This window comes from Vanessa atalanta, chromosome Z (genome assembly GCF_905147765.1).
Source record: "Vanessa atalanta chromosome Z, ilVanAtal1.2, whole genome shotgun sequence".
Taxonomy (NCBI): Eukaryota; Metazoa; Arthropoda; class Insecta; order Lepidoptera; family Nymphalidae; genus Vanessa; species Vanessa atalanta.
In genome coordinates this window covers 11,978,114-11,995,943 of record NC_061902.1, presented here as the reverse complement: position 1 = coordinate 11,995,943, position 17,830 = coordinate 11,978,114, and the positions used below count along the sequence as shown (strand labels likewise).

The window sequence follows — 17,830 nt, the reverse complement described above, 5'->3', positions numbered from 1 at the left end:
GATTGTAGTTTGTTATTATAATAACTTATCTGTTACGAGTATTATAATTACGTCAACTTATAAATTAAGGAAAATAACAGTTTTAATATACAATAATAAACTATATATAGCGACTAATGTTATGGTTACTTGTTATTATAATATAAGATATATGATACATTTTACCTCACTACGCTAATTTTTATACTCAAATAGTCTATACATAGGCAAAGACAGAGCAATACCTTTTTCTACTATTTTGGTCAACTGATATTCTATATTTGTTCGGTGATACCTCTGTAGAGTATACTTAAATATATTGTTGCTACGTGCATTTAAAATAAAATATATATTTTTAGTCTAAAATATAATCTTAGTTTTTAAACATAAAAAAATATTTTTTTTTTCTAAGTTTTACAAAAAAAATGGTATAAATATAATTTATACCCTAGAGTATTCAAGAGTAAAAAAAGTTTCTAACATTAAAAAAAAAATACGTAGAAACAAATAATTTTAATGATTTTAGTATATAATATTAAAAGGTTGATTCGTTTATTTGTGTATGCATTAATTCACATTTCGCATGTATGTATATTTTAGATGCGTCATATAGCTCTATTCAAATGTGTACAGATAATAAATGACAAATGACAAATGTAAAGGGATGCTTACGACCATTAACGGATATGAATATACATATTTGATATGGATGCTTAATAGGAATGCATGTGAACGGATGCTTAACTACATGAGATCAGCTGCGACTGTAATTAGATAAGCCATATAAAACGATAGCATCCTTTTGTAGCTGAAAGAATGTGAAAGCCACCACAGCCTTTTACTTACGATGCGAGAGGTTTGTATCTAAGAACATCTAGTTAAACGAGTATCGATGATGATAAATGTAATTCAGGCCTAAAAACTACTTTTGGGAAAGCGTAGAGTGAAAATATATGACTTTAAAAAAATATAAAATATTCTGGAAAAACGAATCCATAAAATTTATAAGAAAAACATTTAAATTTTTCAGTTATATATATTTTTTTCATAATATTGAATTGAATTGAATATGATCTTTTGCATGAATACGAATTTTTAGTGTGTAAATAAATAAGATAAATTAGACGTCAGAGAACGTTAAGAAATTAAGGCGTACCTATAATAAATGGGTAGGGCTAAGTAGACATTTTGTTGCTTAAGAGGACTACAAGAGCTAAGTGCCCTTGAGAATCGCACGCACACACTTACAAAATCGACAAAAACGGCAAGCCCGTGTACTAAGGGTTAAGCGAGGTAACGAGATTACGCCCAAATATTCTAATAGATGGCGCCAAACCGAGCGACGTAAGATCAATCATAAATCTCATAAAAAATAGATAGGACAACAGAATTATTTTTATTTCTTTCGATGTTAGTTAACAAATGATTATGAAATAAAACTGATTCAATTAAACTTACAATATTTTTATTTATATTTTGTATACAATAAAATAGACAGTTAGTTTTAACCTTTTTTTTCTATTATTTATATTATTATACCACAATTAGTTCTTATACTAAATATTGAAACATACCAATTTTTAACATTTTATAAAAGTTTAATGATCTATTTATATAATAAAATCGTAAGTGTTCGAAATCTGTAGTGTAGTGACCGTGGGGTAACATATAGCGTAGTATTTGTTCGTTTTATTAATATTGGTTCATAAAGAAAAAATATATATTAAATTTAAAAAAAAAATCTAAATATTTACTAGAAAAAAATGTTGTCAATTCGGTTTGGTTGAATCATTTAGAATGAAAGGTTAATCATAATAGGTTTAATCATAAATCTCATAAAAATAGATAGGATATTAGAATTATACAATGCACGATTCGTGAATTGCTGCTATATTCAATCAAATATGGCGGACGTTACAAAAAAAATTAAATTTATGAATTACGTACAAATGACACTTCTAAATATTCTAGTTCTCTGGTTCACAACAATTACATTTTTTTTGTTACGACTTTACTTTTTTTTATTATTATTAAAATTAGTTCATACATAACTTTAATTCTTATTATAAACAATCGATAAAATTAAACTCTTACGCAATATAAATAGCTTCCGTGTTATTGTTTTCGACTTTCTTTATTCTGTAAAAAATAAATATATGTTAGTAATTACATTTTTATTAATTATAAAATTATGTATTTAAAAAATATGTATCTTAATATGTCATAGTAGTTATAATGAAAAAAAATGTTTCGAGTTCATGGGGATCGAATGTAGTCACTTGATCCCCATGAAAGTCAATTGATGTTTTCCTTCCTTTAACCAAATACTCTATCGTAATTATTAAGAATTGCTCGAAAAATCTGATTATATGCGAACTGATTGCACATTTTTCTAATAGATGTTTTCAATATTCAAAATTTATATAAAAAAAAATATGTTTACTAATTAAATACTCTTACCTTTTAATATCGTTCATATGTATGTTCGGCGCTTGATTTATATAAACGTTTTTTAGTTTTCCTTACGCGTTTCACTTTATTTCCCATATTTACACAATTAAAATTTATAACAAAAAATATTATTAAAAATCAAATGCCTAATTACTATTACACTATTTTAACTTAATATATTTATTTACAAGAAAGAATAAAATTTATTATAAGAAAACATGAAACAATGAATTTACAATTAAAATTACAAAAAAATATCTCGTAACGTAATGAATGATGCGGCGAAAAGATCGACACGTCTGTATAGCATCAGGCCTCGGCCGGCATTGTCTGTACACGGCGTTTACGCACACATGCGTACGCATTTTGTTCGAAAATAAGAATATCGGATTTAAAAAAAATCTATTGATTTTACTAAAAAAGTGAAACCGAGGTTAAATAGTATATTGCTTGTAGAATAATCTGACAAAAAACCAGAATTATGGAACGTATATAAGTATAGTTATTATTGATTAAAAGATCTTTTTAGAGGTAACTTTGTGATTTTTTTCTATCGTACCAAATTAATTACATCATGTTTTCAAAATAACAAATACTTAGCATGTATCCTGAAGATTATCATATATTTTTTTCATTTGGTTTACTGCATTGGATCATATACTTTTTTGCATTATAAAACTTGCATTTAGCTCATGTAGTCCCCTTAATCTTATAAATAATTATATTTTGTAAGATATTTCAAATAATATATACATCATATTCAGGTGCGATGTAGCATCTATGTAGGATAGGTTACCTATACAAATTTATTTATATTATTACTACCTGAACCACGCGGCTTCAACTGCGTGGAATACACTTTGTGACGAAAATGCGTTGCAATCGGCTATTTTATCATTTAGTGGACAGTGGTTTCATTTTTCCAATACTGAGGTATTTAATTCTTTGTCTTTATTTAACAAATTTATTTAAATAAAGAATTTAAATACTTGTAATGGTTCAAATTATTACCATTAAACTCGAAAGAAACCTCATACGAACTTACATTTAAATTTGACAAATACCTTAAAATCACATTAATCTTAATTATCTACTTAGATACTTACTTAAATAAATCAATTCACAAATTACTATCTCGAAAATTTAAAAGTATTTAGTTTACTGAGTTTCATCCACTACCTATTTTAGCCCAAATCTAAAAAAACCCTAATTTTGCTGCCGTGAAGCCCAAATTTTAATTTTCATATTTCAACGACAGTTGACATTTCAGTGACAACGTATGACAAACCGTATAGGGGTCTATATGGTGGCCCTACCATATTTCATCGCTAATAACTACCATCCCTTTCAAAATTGAAGTACTCTCAAACAATTCTTCATTCCCAAATTTAAGGGAAAATTAAAAAAATGTATTTTACGTCTGTAGCCGTTGTAAGAGGACGTAAGATAGTACTTACTTCCATTTATATTACAAGACTCCTAAGTAACTTGTTGTGCTTAGAAAAACCTATCATCCAACCAAAGTTAGTAATAAATAATAGAACGTAATTGGGTGGGGCAAAAACATTAATTTACTTAACAACTTGTAAATTATTGCACCAAATCACGTTTAAAATCAACAACTGGTTTTCTTTATTATGTCCAAATATCGATAGTCACAGGTTCGTTTAAAAAAAAATAATAAAAAATTAAAATTATTTATTATAATTACTTATACATAATTTACAAATAGTAGATATAAATCATTTCTTCATTCATCGGAGCTGATGAGTTCAGACCAGAATATCTGATGGCAGTGATATCACTAATTTTGAGGAGGTTTGGGCGGATTAGGATGGAATATGGGGGGGATAGTAGGGATAAATGGAAGATCTAATTGCCTCCCCTTCTGAATGTCCTGCCAGTCCTTGCTGGGGGAGTGGTGTCATTCTGTTCTTCAGGCTCAACTTCCTGGATAGACTTTGATGATGCTGCAAGTTATATAAATAAAAAATAATTTAAACTAATTTTTTTTTCGTTTATATTTCGAGATTACGATTACGATAATAGCTTATCTGATATACATTTAAATGAACTCCGTCAATAACAATGCATGTTACTAATTACACCAAACATATTTTTTATTATGACTGATGATGACTAGTGTTCTATATTGTTTATATTTAGTAAAGTATTTTAAGTTATTTGAAGAACTTGTTGCTCCGAATGTACTTATTGCTAGATAAAGAAATAGTTTTTTTTTAATGATGTGGTGAAATTATTCGGTTATGGTTATTTATATTGCAATTTATAATTGCTTAATAGTTTTATTTTCAACACTCGCCACGGTCAATATGCCAATTTATTTTCTTCTAGAACGGTTTTTAACCTAAATAATGCAACATTATTTCGAACAGTGATTTTATTAAACACGTGTTAGGCGCAGGGGACCATGAAGGAAATATTTACATAATAATAACCAGCATTAAGGTTAAGCAACTTTTTAAAATATAAAATACGTTCCGACGAAGTATTCGATTTTTTTTTTTTTTATTCTACTGCGCAAGAAAAATATCAGGTTAATTATTTTACACATTAATTACTTATATATTCATATAAAATAAATAAATTATTGTATAAACGATTATGTTCCGAATTTTGTGTTAGGTATGTAAACGTAATAGCTTTTATTTGGTTGTGGCGAAAATACTATATTAGTAATATTAACTAATATATACACTTATTAACTTGAAAAAAATTTTTGAAATCACAGACAACAAACTTCATTTTATATAAAATATAGATAAGCATGAAATATCGAACATCGAAACAGTTAAACCGATTTTTATGTAATAAAGACTCAACAGTGATTATTATCCCCGAACAGACAGACAAAATTTTCAATTTACTACATGGAATAAATAAAATACAATTGATGGAATTATGGCTATAAGGTTTTATGATACGTACGCCTTCCAAAACGACCTCTGCTGGGCTTGGCAGGTGCTGGTGCGGGAGCTTCATCGGTCTTTGTCTCTCTCGTCGCTGTGTTGAACCGCTTTTTGCCTGATGAATTAAACAAAACATGAAACTCAATTGTGTAACGTTTAAAAAAAATGTTTTTTTGTTTTTTTTCAATCATCAAATGAATTGAGATTTAACAAAATCATTGATTAATAAGAATGATACCGTGGAAATGTTTCTGTTCTAAATAAAGGACAATCAATGAGCAATAACAATATTTGTACTCTTACTGAAGTTAGCTTTGACAGGGGCTTCCGTTTGACCGTCGGATAGAGGCTGCGCTACGGAAGGAGCGGAGTTACCTTGATTTTTAGCTGAAAAGATAAATAGATAAATGATTGATGTCATACGAGAATTCCGCTTCGTTATAATTTAGAGCGTATGTCTCAAGGTACAGTGCAAGGCAGTCAAGTTGATTTTAATACAGGATTATTTTAAAACAAAAAAATAATCCTTAATATTAGAGGGCATTTGGAACGACTTGCAATTAATCATATTGTGATTATATGAAAATCACCGGATAGGTTTTGATATATTACTGTACACTGGTTCCATTACATAATTTAAATATTACCAGATAATTATGCGAATGCGTTTGTATGTAACTGTACCTTCCGCAACTTGGGCACGTCGTCTCTTCAAGGCTTCTAATAAATCAGTGTTACTTCGGAAAGGACGAATGCCGTTTCCGACTAACTTTTTGCCTTCTGTGGAGGAAGGTGGTGTCTCCGTGGAGGGTTCCTGAGCTTCACCTTCTGGGTATTCAGCTTCATCCTCGTATTCTTCTTCTTCCTGAAAAATAATGTAATTTTAATTTAGAATGTGTCGTTTTATGTTCTTTTTCTTTAATATCAACAACTGCTTCTGACTTGTATTTCCTTAAAACTCTCGGTTGATTCTCACCAAATTAAATTTGCTTAGGCATCGGACATTTTCATTTGAATATATAACATTGTATAAAATATTAAAATACGATGATAGCAACGCTGCGTGGAACCGCTAGTGGAGCTATAAAATGAGGATTGCTTGTTTGCGGTAACCCGGAAAGTTTCATAAGCTGTGTAAAGTTACAATAAATTCAATACGGCTGCGTCGTTTTGTCCTAAATATTAGCTTGATAGTAAATAAATTTATTAAATTATAATAACTAACGATGTTTATTTTATTTAACATTTACCAATCTTACGTAGAGCCTATTCTAGAAACAATCGTTAAATGACTCGTCATACCTACAAAAACAATATTAAAAATTACATGAATACGTTCCTAGAAGACCTTCGAATGTTAAAAGTTATCATTGTTCAGCGCATGCCTTCATTTCGCGTTGAATACGTCACAGCCCACAAAGAGGTTGCATACATTCCAATAGCGGTCGCAATATTTCCATCGAGAACCAGTTCAATCAATACAAGTGCGTTATTAAGGCGCATGTAGAAATGCCACCGAGGAAAAGGAACCCATGTTGAGGTCGCTGCGAAGGCGACCCGTCCATCGAACACCAGTCAAACTCGCCTTGAACTAAATGATTATTGAATGACATCTTGCAAAAATATTTTGTGGATTGCCAATGCCCTTAAAAATTATGCCTCAGTTGTGTTGCTCGTCCAAAATAAGTCAATGTGGTGAGGTATGTACTGTTGTTTCTTACTAATTGTGAACTTGACAAATAAAACTTAATTATAGGTTGCAACAGATTAAAAACAATGTCCTATTAATATTTTAATAAAACCTATTTATATACATTTAATGTATCTTACAGTGAACAGGAAATGATTACGTTACTTCTTAGTATTTCTATAAAAGTAATGGCAATTTACCTAGTCCTTGAGTATGGCCTATCTCCACACCTTTTACTACTCCAATGTCAAGTTGTTGCATTGATATGGCGTATGTAATCTTGGAAGTTTATATTTTATTTTATAAAGACTCGTCGAAAATAATAATTAGTATATACAAGTTTCCAAATTCGCTCCAAAACAGTATTCGAAAAATGATTTTTAAAATGTTATTTGTTTCACAATTTTAATAATTTGAACTTTACTTCGGTATTAAAATCATTAAAAACTTTATTTGTTTATGTATCTAAATTTAATAATCATTTGTCTACTTGTAATTTATATTCTTAGAGCATTTAAACAGACAAATAAAAAAAAACACTAAGATCACACCTTCGAAAGTCATATATATAAAAAACATGAACGTTTCAATAATAACTAATAAGATTTTCAAATTACAAAAAAAAATATGGGCAAAGTTTTTAACCTGTGGTGCTGCCGTGGTGGTAGTGGTTTTGGCCTTGCTAACCAGACCTCTCTTCAATAAACCACGGTTGGACGCGGATCGAGGCTCAGAATCATCCTGTGGTCGCGCCGCCGTCTGATACAGCAAGCAGGCTATGAACACAATCCTGTAAATTTAAGATTTTTATTAATACTTAACATGTTTTTCACAATTTATAAAAAGGATGACGATGACCTGATAAAGAGAGAAAGAACTTCGTCTAAATTTCTTTGAAATGTGGGTAATCATTACTTTCCATACCTAGTATTTCTTCTATTAAACAAACTATTCAGAGAAATATTTTGACGGTCATATATGTACATAACAAATCATAACGATTATTATCTTAATTAGTGATATTATGTGATAGGAATGTCTCTTATTGTAAATTAATTTTAATGATATCACAAATAAAATTTAACATTTTTGACCCTACTATAAGAATGTAATAAATTGTTTAATCCATCTTTAAATGGCAACGCGTTATTTAACAGACAAGCTGATGTATCAACCTGTTCAGATGTGAAATCATGTAATCAATAGAAAGTGTTACATTCAATTATAACTTTTGATGAAAAGTTTATAAAAAGGAAACGTTGTTCAATAGACATCCTTATATCATTGAATATACAGGCCGTTATTGCCTTTTTGAGTTACGAAGATTCAATCAATCAGCATAGACATGCGACAGCTCTTAGGTCATTGTAAACGTAGATTGTCTAGTAGACTATATTCTAGAAATATATAATATAAAGGAATAATTATATATAGTTATTATTATATATTATATATTATTTATAGTTAATGGGTAAAAAAATATATTGAAGGCCTAATTATTTATTTACTAAAATACTTAAATGTAAAAATTTAAACGATGATTGCGGTTTCAATCCAACGGGAGTGAATTTTGATGTGCTTAATTCGTACTTTGAATCGTCTTGCTCTCGTCTGTAAATCGTAAGGAAAGCAAAAAATGCCACGTTTATATCCACCAATCAATATGGGAACAACTTGGTACAATAAGCATTAAATCATCTCTTCAAAAAGAGAAGAGGATTTTTTTTTATTTTAATATTCACATACGAACCGTTAACCTGGTGATTGCGAAATGTCGATGTTACACACAAAGTAAAAGTGAATATTGCACTTAGCTAGCTGAAAGACGTTAAGATCAAAATGTCATCTTCATACTCGTAATTCTATTATTCAATTCATGTATTGAATTATTTTTATACATGTACATCTTATTGAATCGGCTACGTAGGTTGAATATTTTATTTAGCAATTTAACTCACAAATAAGACTATAGGTATATTAATCGACTATAAGATAAAACTTGATCCGAGTTTTGCAATTTTGTCCTTGTATATTCAACCTTTTAATGTAGTCGCTAAACATTTAGTATAAAGGATACATAGTGCAATGTAAAATGTTGATACGTCATACATAGATGCATATAGATAGATTAGTTAATTTGTGAATTTTGCAAATGATTTCTGATTTCTTTAATTTATCCACGTAAATGACAAACAAGATTATTTTTATTGCTGTATAAGGTCAAGGATTTCGACATTTTTTTTTTAATGTATCAAATGTATTCTTCCTAGTAAAACATTCTTTGAGTTGATTCCGTTGAGATGTGTGCTAAATATCGAAATGGTTTTAAATGTCAAATCGAACTACGAGTTTGTAATAAGAGGTTCGGTGAATGTCGCATGGAGGTGGGTTGGTATGTCGGCGCTTCGAACCCGCGCATGGGACGTGAGTGCGTAAAAGCCTCCAGCCGTTGACAACTAAAGGTCAACTTGTTGTTTTATGATAGTTGAGTAACAGGTCTCTTCGCAGGGTCGCATCTGACTGAGTTAAGCAATTTCCGCATCCGCTTCCGATTGTGTTATCGCGATCTCCCATAACTTTCTCCATTTTATATAAAAGACGAGTCAACGTTAAAACAAGGGAAATCACTCAATTCGTATTCTAACATGGGCACATAATAAATCCTAAAATATCTACGTGAATACAATAAAATATGTTTTATTCATCAAAGTCGAAATTGTAACTACTCGTTATAGACAACGTATTCAACTTCTTTCATGACATATGCATTGTAAATTTGGAAATCGCTTTTGTTACAGATTCAAGTCACATAGTGAAAAGTTGAACTTTCTATACGTGCGACATCTATACACCCATATATCGTAGTATGTGTTCAAGTGATACTAAGGTGTAACACCAACCCAAAAATTCAAGTCAAGGTCATTCGCAAAACCAGAAATGGTAAGCATTGGAGTGACCTCGCGATCGCGGTGCAATGCGGTAGCCGACTCGCTGCAGTGTCCACTACCTAAGTATAACGAATCAGCTGCGTTACGCACATTTGGTTATAAGTAGGATTTTCTAAATTTCTAAAATATTTTTTACGAAACATTGGTTCTAGATAATCGTCTTAGAGGATTTCAAAAGATTTGTTAAATTTCTCAAGCTTATTGTCTTCTATGAAATCTACTGCAATATGATGTTATCGAATAAATTGAGACATTCGTGTGAAGTACCATGCACGTGAACCTTCCCACAGTGTTGCGCTTGCGCGAGTTGTGGATTTCGAGTTCGACAATTATATGCACAAAGAAATTACAATTTTGTTTTTGTAATTTCTTTTAATCGAAACGATGTAATTGCTCAATATACGATATGATATATTTGAATTTAATGGTCAGTACTGCTAAATAATGACTCAATTAATAAACCGTCGCTACCCCTCGTTGTCTGCCTTGGTGTTCTAAAACTTTTGAATATATTATATTTATTTCACAATAAAAATTTTATGAACAATAAAATAGTTGATCTAGGACAATATAGGCCTCAAAACTAAACTTTGATTGGATCGATTGGTTGACGTTGTAGATTGAGAGGATGTCCCCTTAAAATGTGAATGCCACAAATTTCGATTCTACATTACAAAAGTAAGGTCGTCTTCAATTTTCAAGACTTTTTCTATTTCTGTTTAAGCTGTGCGTTGAAATTCAGTCATTAAGGAAAGTTCGTTTAGCAAAGGTTTATACATATCTGTATAATTTAATCATTACATTTTTCATCAGTTGTTTTCACATATAATTGTATGAAAAAATTATATTAAAGTATAACATAAAGTGAATTGTGTCTTTATTTTAATACATAATCTTTATTAATTGAGGCCACCAACTGGAAGTAACCACATTCACGGCTGGTAGTTTGTTACATAGGATTGTTGGTGTTTGTTTATTTATTTATTTCATAGGTAAACTTTCAATATACATATTATACGTACATACTTTTATTTATTTTTATTTCAATATAAAAATAACATAAAAAATATTTTGTATAATGTTTATGTAAATAAAAATAATTGTTCTGAAAAATGTTTCTGCTGAATAATTTTATAACTCTAACGACAATTTTTGTTTTAAATGAATCTTTTTTCTGGTATCAAAGATAAAGGTTATTGTTTTATAGAAAAGAGGCAAATTTCAATTAAAGTTATAATTTTAAAAGAGTTTTCTTATGTTTCACAACACTTGAAGATAATAATCTATTGCGTTAGATCTAAACAATTTTAAAGGCGTACTTTCGAACAAATCAAGCGCGTTTACATAAGCGATCTCGTGAACTCGGATACGGATACTCGCTGCATGTTATAAATGTTTATCTACTCTTTATCCGAAATGAAAGTCTCATCGTTTGTTACAAGTAACACATAAAACAAATACTCGTCTACAATGGTCTTACGGGTCGACGAGAAATCATCTAAATTTTTTCAATAATGATTTGCTAATTTATGTATTATTCTGTAAAGAATAAGATTTAATCAAATTAGCAACCGCGATTCAATAAAGCTACTTATGCGGTGCTTTTATTAAAATGAGGACACCAGTTGAAAGGTTAAAAGCCAGTTCATGCTACATGAAAAATGCAGACTGCTCTCGTCATCCATCCAATCATCTGCATAATGTTACTACATTATACAGATGTGTTGGATGACTGCGACACGTATTAAAAAAGACATGGTGGTCTGAAAATTCCCTTGTTATACCATGGATGTACTTACTTTATATAATTTATTGTAAAATCTAATTATTGCTTCCGAGCGCTACTTTTAATGTGAGACTGACTGATTCGGCAACCGGTTCGTAGATTTGCCTCATTGATTTAAAAAAATAATTGGTTTGGTACACTAGGTCAACCCATAGCATATAATGAGGTTTATAAGTCACGTATTATGAAACGAGGAATCAGAAACATTTTTCTACTGTTGCATTAGCATTACGGTCGTGACTGTATTATTCAACTAACTTGATCTTACGCCGAACAGAAGAGAATGCTAACTGAAAACATATCTGATAAGCTCATTCGACCTAGAATACCTATTCATCTGAATAAAAATACGGATATGATGCCGATATAACATAAAACAGGCCTTAAAAATATGAATTAAAAACAAATGATTTAAAAAAAGGAACACTGTTTTTTTATCACAATGTGAAATATAAGAACAATAGTTTCTAGATTGACTATGAATTACTATCATGGACAAAACTCCTGAGATGACTTCGAAGACTAACATTCGTCATTAGAAAGGCTCGATACTTACATATATACAAATATTTATTAACATGTCAATTGTATTCGATTCTTAACAATACCTACTTGTTTAACACGTTATTTTGTTGCCTATAATAAGCAGACCTTCGTTTGCATACCTCTCACTAGTTTTAATGATTAAAAGTTATATTGTACATTTTATCGCTAAGCTGTAGGGACCGTTTGACTTTCAAAACCTACCTGATCGTTATATATATAGTTTAGTATTTTTAATGAAGTGTAATTGTTTATTGTGAATTTTACTCACCAATTCATTAAAAACAATTTATTACAATATTTTGAAATCGCAAGTGCAATCGCAAAGCGGGCAATACAGGTATACTGTATATGAAAATAATATATATAATAATAGGATTTTATTAAAAAATAAATACGTAGAAAATGTACTCACAGGGGTAGTATCCTCATGTTTATTTTGTCGGGCACGGATGTCGCAAGAAGCACTCGAGTCGATCCTTTCTCTGTAGAGCGATTGTGAGCAGGTCCACAACGATCGGAGGCCACGCTTGATCTGCCGTTCCAACACCGACACCTCCGGCGTTTGGAGTTGGTGCAGCCGCCCGCCGCCCCAACACCACTAGCCTAATTTATATTCGGAGTAGCACACGTGCTGTGACGCATGCCGAGCATTGCCCACATACCACTAGCAAAGTAACTACTACTTGTTTCGTACGAAGCAAATCCTGTTGTTACCGTTTCAGGTCAAATAGTAACGATCATCAGTATTTTATGAATTTAGGCTGGAAAATAATCTATTTTATTAATAATAATATATTTCTATCAAATATTTCAATAGAAGTAAAATCAAAAAGTGTTTCTTTTTTATTTTGACAATGGAAATTACTACAATCTAAGAAAAATTATAATTTTTTTATACACGTTAATTCAATTATAATAATTTGTCTTCCCTTACTCGTTGTGATGAAATATTCTTAAAATATAATGTCTTAAAATAAATTTAAGCAATTTTGACCTTTGTAAGATAAACTTGAATATTTAGGCAATAAACGAATCATAGATTGGCTATGAGGAAGTAGGACGTGCCCACTCAGCTGACAACTTTCAATAAGTTCAGAAGTTCGTAATAATGCCTTACATTGAAAATGTCTATTTAATTACATTTTAATAAAACAACATATTATAAAAGCAGAGATTTGTATGTTAAATTATTAACCATTTTTATTTTTATTTAGACTTTATTTTCAGGCAGCAATACCTTGCAGATAAGCACTCCCAAAAACGCAAAATTTTTATCACTATCATAAGCGAATTAGAACTTAATATAAACTTTAGAAGGTTTGCTAGTACGTACACGTAATCAGGTACACAAACGGACAACAATCGATCACGAAATAATTTTAAGCGAAGTTTTATTAGAAACAGCCGAGATTGGCAAGTGGTTAGAAAGCGTGCATCTTATTCGATGATTGCGGGTTCAATCCCGGGCGAGCACCATTGAATTTTAATGTGCTTAATTTGTGTTTATAATTCATCACGTGCTCTGCGGTGATGGAAAACATCGTGAGGATAACTGCATGTATCTAATTTCAACGAAATTCTGCCACATGTATTCATCTTCTCCTCAAAGCTAGAAGAGGCCTTAGCCCAACAGTGGGAAATTTACAAGCTGTTGATGATGTTGTAATGTTGTTTATTAGAAATTTTACTTTAATTTACATTTCTTTTAATTTAGTTCTTATTATAGAATTCATACTTAATTAAAATAAGTATAATTATGTGTTCCGATAGTCGTTAGTAGTCTATCGAGTGAGTAAATCGTTCCTTTCTGGCTGCGGCTAGATTTCGTTGTTTCCCGTCATGCAATACTTGCGCTTTTTACCGCCACTGATATTTCCTGTCAAAAACTCGACTCAATTCGACCCGTTTTCGCAGCTACTTGGCATATATGCTGTAATAATCCATAGTTGATAAATTAGTAAATTTTTTCACGCAAATTAAAACTTTTGTTGATAATATAGAAAGTCTTCTTTTAAAATGGAAAATAATTAAAATTAACCGCGCCATCGATATCGAGAAAAAAATACGTAGTTCGAATTCTAGGGGTAGTATAGAGGTTTGAGTGGCAAACTGATAACCAGCCACTGACTTAATTACCTGCGACTACACATAATGAAGACTACTTACTATTAAAACTACGGTTAAAGTACCGGCGCTTCTTACATACAAGCTGGAGAATATTAGTAAATTATCAGAATTATTCGTTACGATTCCACCGGTAGTTATACACTAGTTGTCTCCCGCGGCTTCGCTCACGTTTTAGATGTTGGTCGTCAGACATTAAGCATAAAAATGTAGCCTGTATCCTTCTAGTTCAAGGTGACTTAAAACCAAATTTCATCAATTTTGTTTCAATAGTTTGGCCATGAAAAAAGTATGAACGAGTAATTTCGGCATCCATAATATTAGTATTATTAAATTCAAAAAGTTTGAAAAATCAAAGAGCGGGGAATGGGGAATTTTCTATATCATGGAAATTGAGCTTACTCTTGCAGTTTTGACGAATATATACAGCTCTATAAAAAGAAGGAAAGATAGAAATAGAAAAGAAGCAAGGTTTCCTTGATGTTACTGTAACATAAATATAGGCACAAAGAGCAGAAATTGGAGGTAGAGACAACTACGAAAATACTACAGAAATAAACATTTTCATCCGAAAACCTTTATTTCAAACTCCCAGCCTTATTTGTCAATATTTCGGAAAACTGGAAAACAATAACAGATATTGACAAATCTTAAATCTAAAAGTTAAAAACGAATATATAATTATTGGTGTTAAAATACAACTACTCAGTTTAGTTAGTTTTAGGAGCAGGACAATCTGAATATTTAATAATTTTTGTCAACCTTTTCAGACATGTCTTTAACAATAAACTCGACAGACAATATATAAATATATATATTATTATGTTTTCTAAAACATGTGAGATATCATTCTAAGACAAAAGCGCTTTTTAATTTTTTTAACGGATTTATGTCAATTTTGCATCTTAATGTTACAAAACTATCATTTTGGGAATCTACATACATACACTCAATGATAATAAAAAAAACAACTGTCTGCTATAGGTATATTGTCTGTTGGTAGGTACTGTTTTAAACGAGAAGTTCAACCGTTTAATTTAGACTCGGTGTAATAAATATCATCGAAACCTGACTAATAGCCGATACTTTTTATTTTTATTTCAGTAACATTATTTAACAAAAGGAATCAAACAAAGACTTGCGTGCGGTATATTCTGTAAATGCCATGTATATGTTCAAATTACTTTCGCTTTCCACGTGGCGCGTCACGGACGAGTACAGCATTATTGAAGAAGCTAGAAATCTCTCGCAACATCTGCAACATTTACTTTGTGCTCAACTTAAACGCTCAACGTAGATGCGATTTTACTACAAACTTTTTTTGATACAAACACTTTATAAATAAACTGAAGAAAGTTGAGGTCTGGCGAGATTCGCGTAATAACTAGGTCTAGTTTTTATTAACATACTGTAAATTCGATACTTTTTGACACTGAAATCTCTATTTAAGATTTTAAATTAACATGGTTATTTTTATTACTATCAGTATTTAAAACGGGATATTTACCTTGGTTCACGAGACTCTCGTGAACAAGACATTCGTAGATAATGTCGAAATATCGAGCTCCACCAAATAAAAATAAAAACATGGTAAATATCCCGTTTTAAATACTGATAGAAATCTCTATTAATTTACCGAATGTCGTAACTATATATTTCTCCACAAAATAACATTAGCATTAGTTCGAGGAACGATTTCAGAAATTTCAATTTTGTTTATAAATTTAAAATATTATATTACCTATGAACAATAATAAAAATATCTTCAATTACCTACACATTTCCTTTCTTATTTAAAATGTACCTAGACTAGAGTAATAGTAAAGACTTTTTCGGAAAACAAAGATTTTGAATAATGATTTAAATCATTAAACTTTTAGTAAACTATTAAATTCCAAACGATTTTTTTTATGTACAAAATCTACTTCTGTCTGATGATTTGATTATATTTAGATGTCTAGTATCATTCATATAGAAATAATAATAAATTCTTATAGAAAAGCACCTATATACCTACATATACATTATGCAAATTTTAATGCTTAGTCTGAAGTCTCGGTTCGGAATCTTAGTAGCAAAGTCTGCCGGAACTACACAGACACAATTTTATTATGACAGATTTAAAGATCACTAAAATGTCTACATAATAAGCTTAAATAATATTTTAGAGATAAGTCAACGTTTAATAATTAAAAAAAAAGGTTAATAAATATCTGGGATATAGAAAAATAAAAAAAAAATAATGTACTATATGTAATGATCTAAATACTTACCTAAATATCGAGTTTGCTTCTAGGCCAATAAAAATACCTTGCCTCCTACTTGAATAAGATTGTAGAAGTGTATGTATGTAGGCTACATTATACCAAATAAATTTCAAAAGATTGAAGCCTGCGAGCGCAAATTAAGCCTTGGAACTAAAAGTAATGAAGAGGCGATAGTTGAATACTCTAAAATTTTACTACCTCCACTTTACATTAAATTAACAACTATAAAGGTAAAGACGGGCTCCGTTCCAAAAACTAATGTGATAAAGCCGGAATTTATCGAATGCAAAGATCAAAGAAATCATCATTATTTTCTTTGAGATAAGAAGAAAGTCAGAAAGACGGTAATTTTGAAAAATCTATGATTCGAGCCGAAGAGCTTGTTTGAAATAAGAATGGGTCGTGGAACATTTTTTAGTAATCAATAGCTTAATTGCAGTAATAATTTTAATAAACTGTATAAAATTATATTTTTTTGCATTCCCATATTGACTAATTAATAAAAATAATTCTCGTTGATTCTGTGAAATGTGAAAAGGACTAAAGCGAGAAAAATTCACGAAAACATTAAAGGTATGGAGAACAGAATATATCAAGGAAGATGGTAGTGTACCTAATCATGATGACTGACTATTGCTAGATATAAAGATCCATAAACGGAAACATAATTACGTTTCCTTGCTTAATCTAGTCTTTAGTTCTATTTGAAACTAAAACTATTAATTATAAACATTCAATACTGTTAAAAAAAATTGCGCTGTTTTAATGAACCTTACCTAAAATCTAGAAGTTGTCTTTTATATTTTAGGTATTTAAAAGACAAAGTAAATGCAAAAGTAATTATAAAGTTAATAATACTATTCATATAATATGCATATACTATGTCAGTAAATTGCAATCAGATCAGATGTTTCTCATTTCAATTATTTTTGTTACGCTGTTTTTTTACAAAGTTCCATATTGGCGCTGTAGGTTTCCTTTTTTTTTAGCTGATGTTATATTTATTAAATAATCGTATTGATAAAATAAATTTAATTTTTACATATTATGTTATATTCCGATGATTAGATGGTTTCTTTATATTGCATTTATCATTGTTATGTCGTTCG

General features: G+C 30.2%; 1 protein-coding gene across 1 annotated transcript; it reads right to left on the bottom strand.

The window, feature by feature from the left end:
- Nucleotides 1-4,146: 4,146 nt before the first annotated feature.
- Nucleotides 4,147-12,908, bottom strand: LOC125075953. The gene is made up of 6 exons (XM_047687838.1): nt 12,743-12,908; nt 7,696-7,840; nt 6,045-6,225; nt 5,664-5,747; nt 5,380-5,475; nt 4,147-4,400 (listed from the first exon to the last, which is right to left on the bottom strand). Exons 1-6 carry the CDS (start codon nt 12,757-12,759, stop codon nt 4,303-4,305), a joined length of 621 nt encoding a protein of 206 aa, XP_047543794.1. The 5' UTR covers nt 12,760-12,908; the 3' UTR covers nt 4,147-4,302.
- Nucleotides 12,909-17,830: the final 4,922 nt, after the last annotated feature.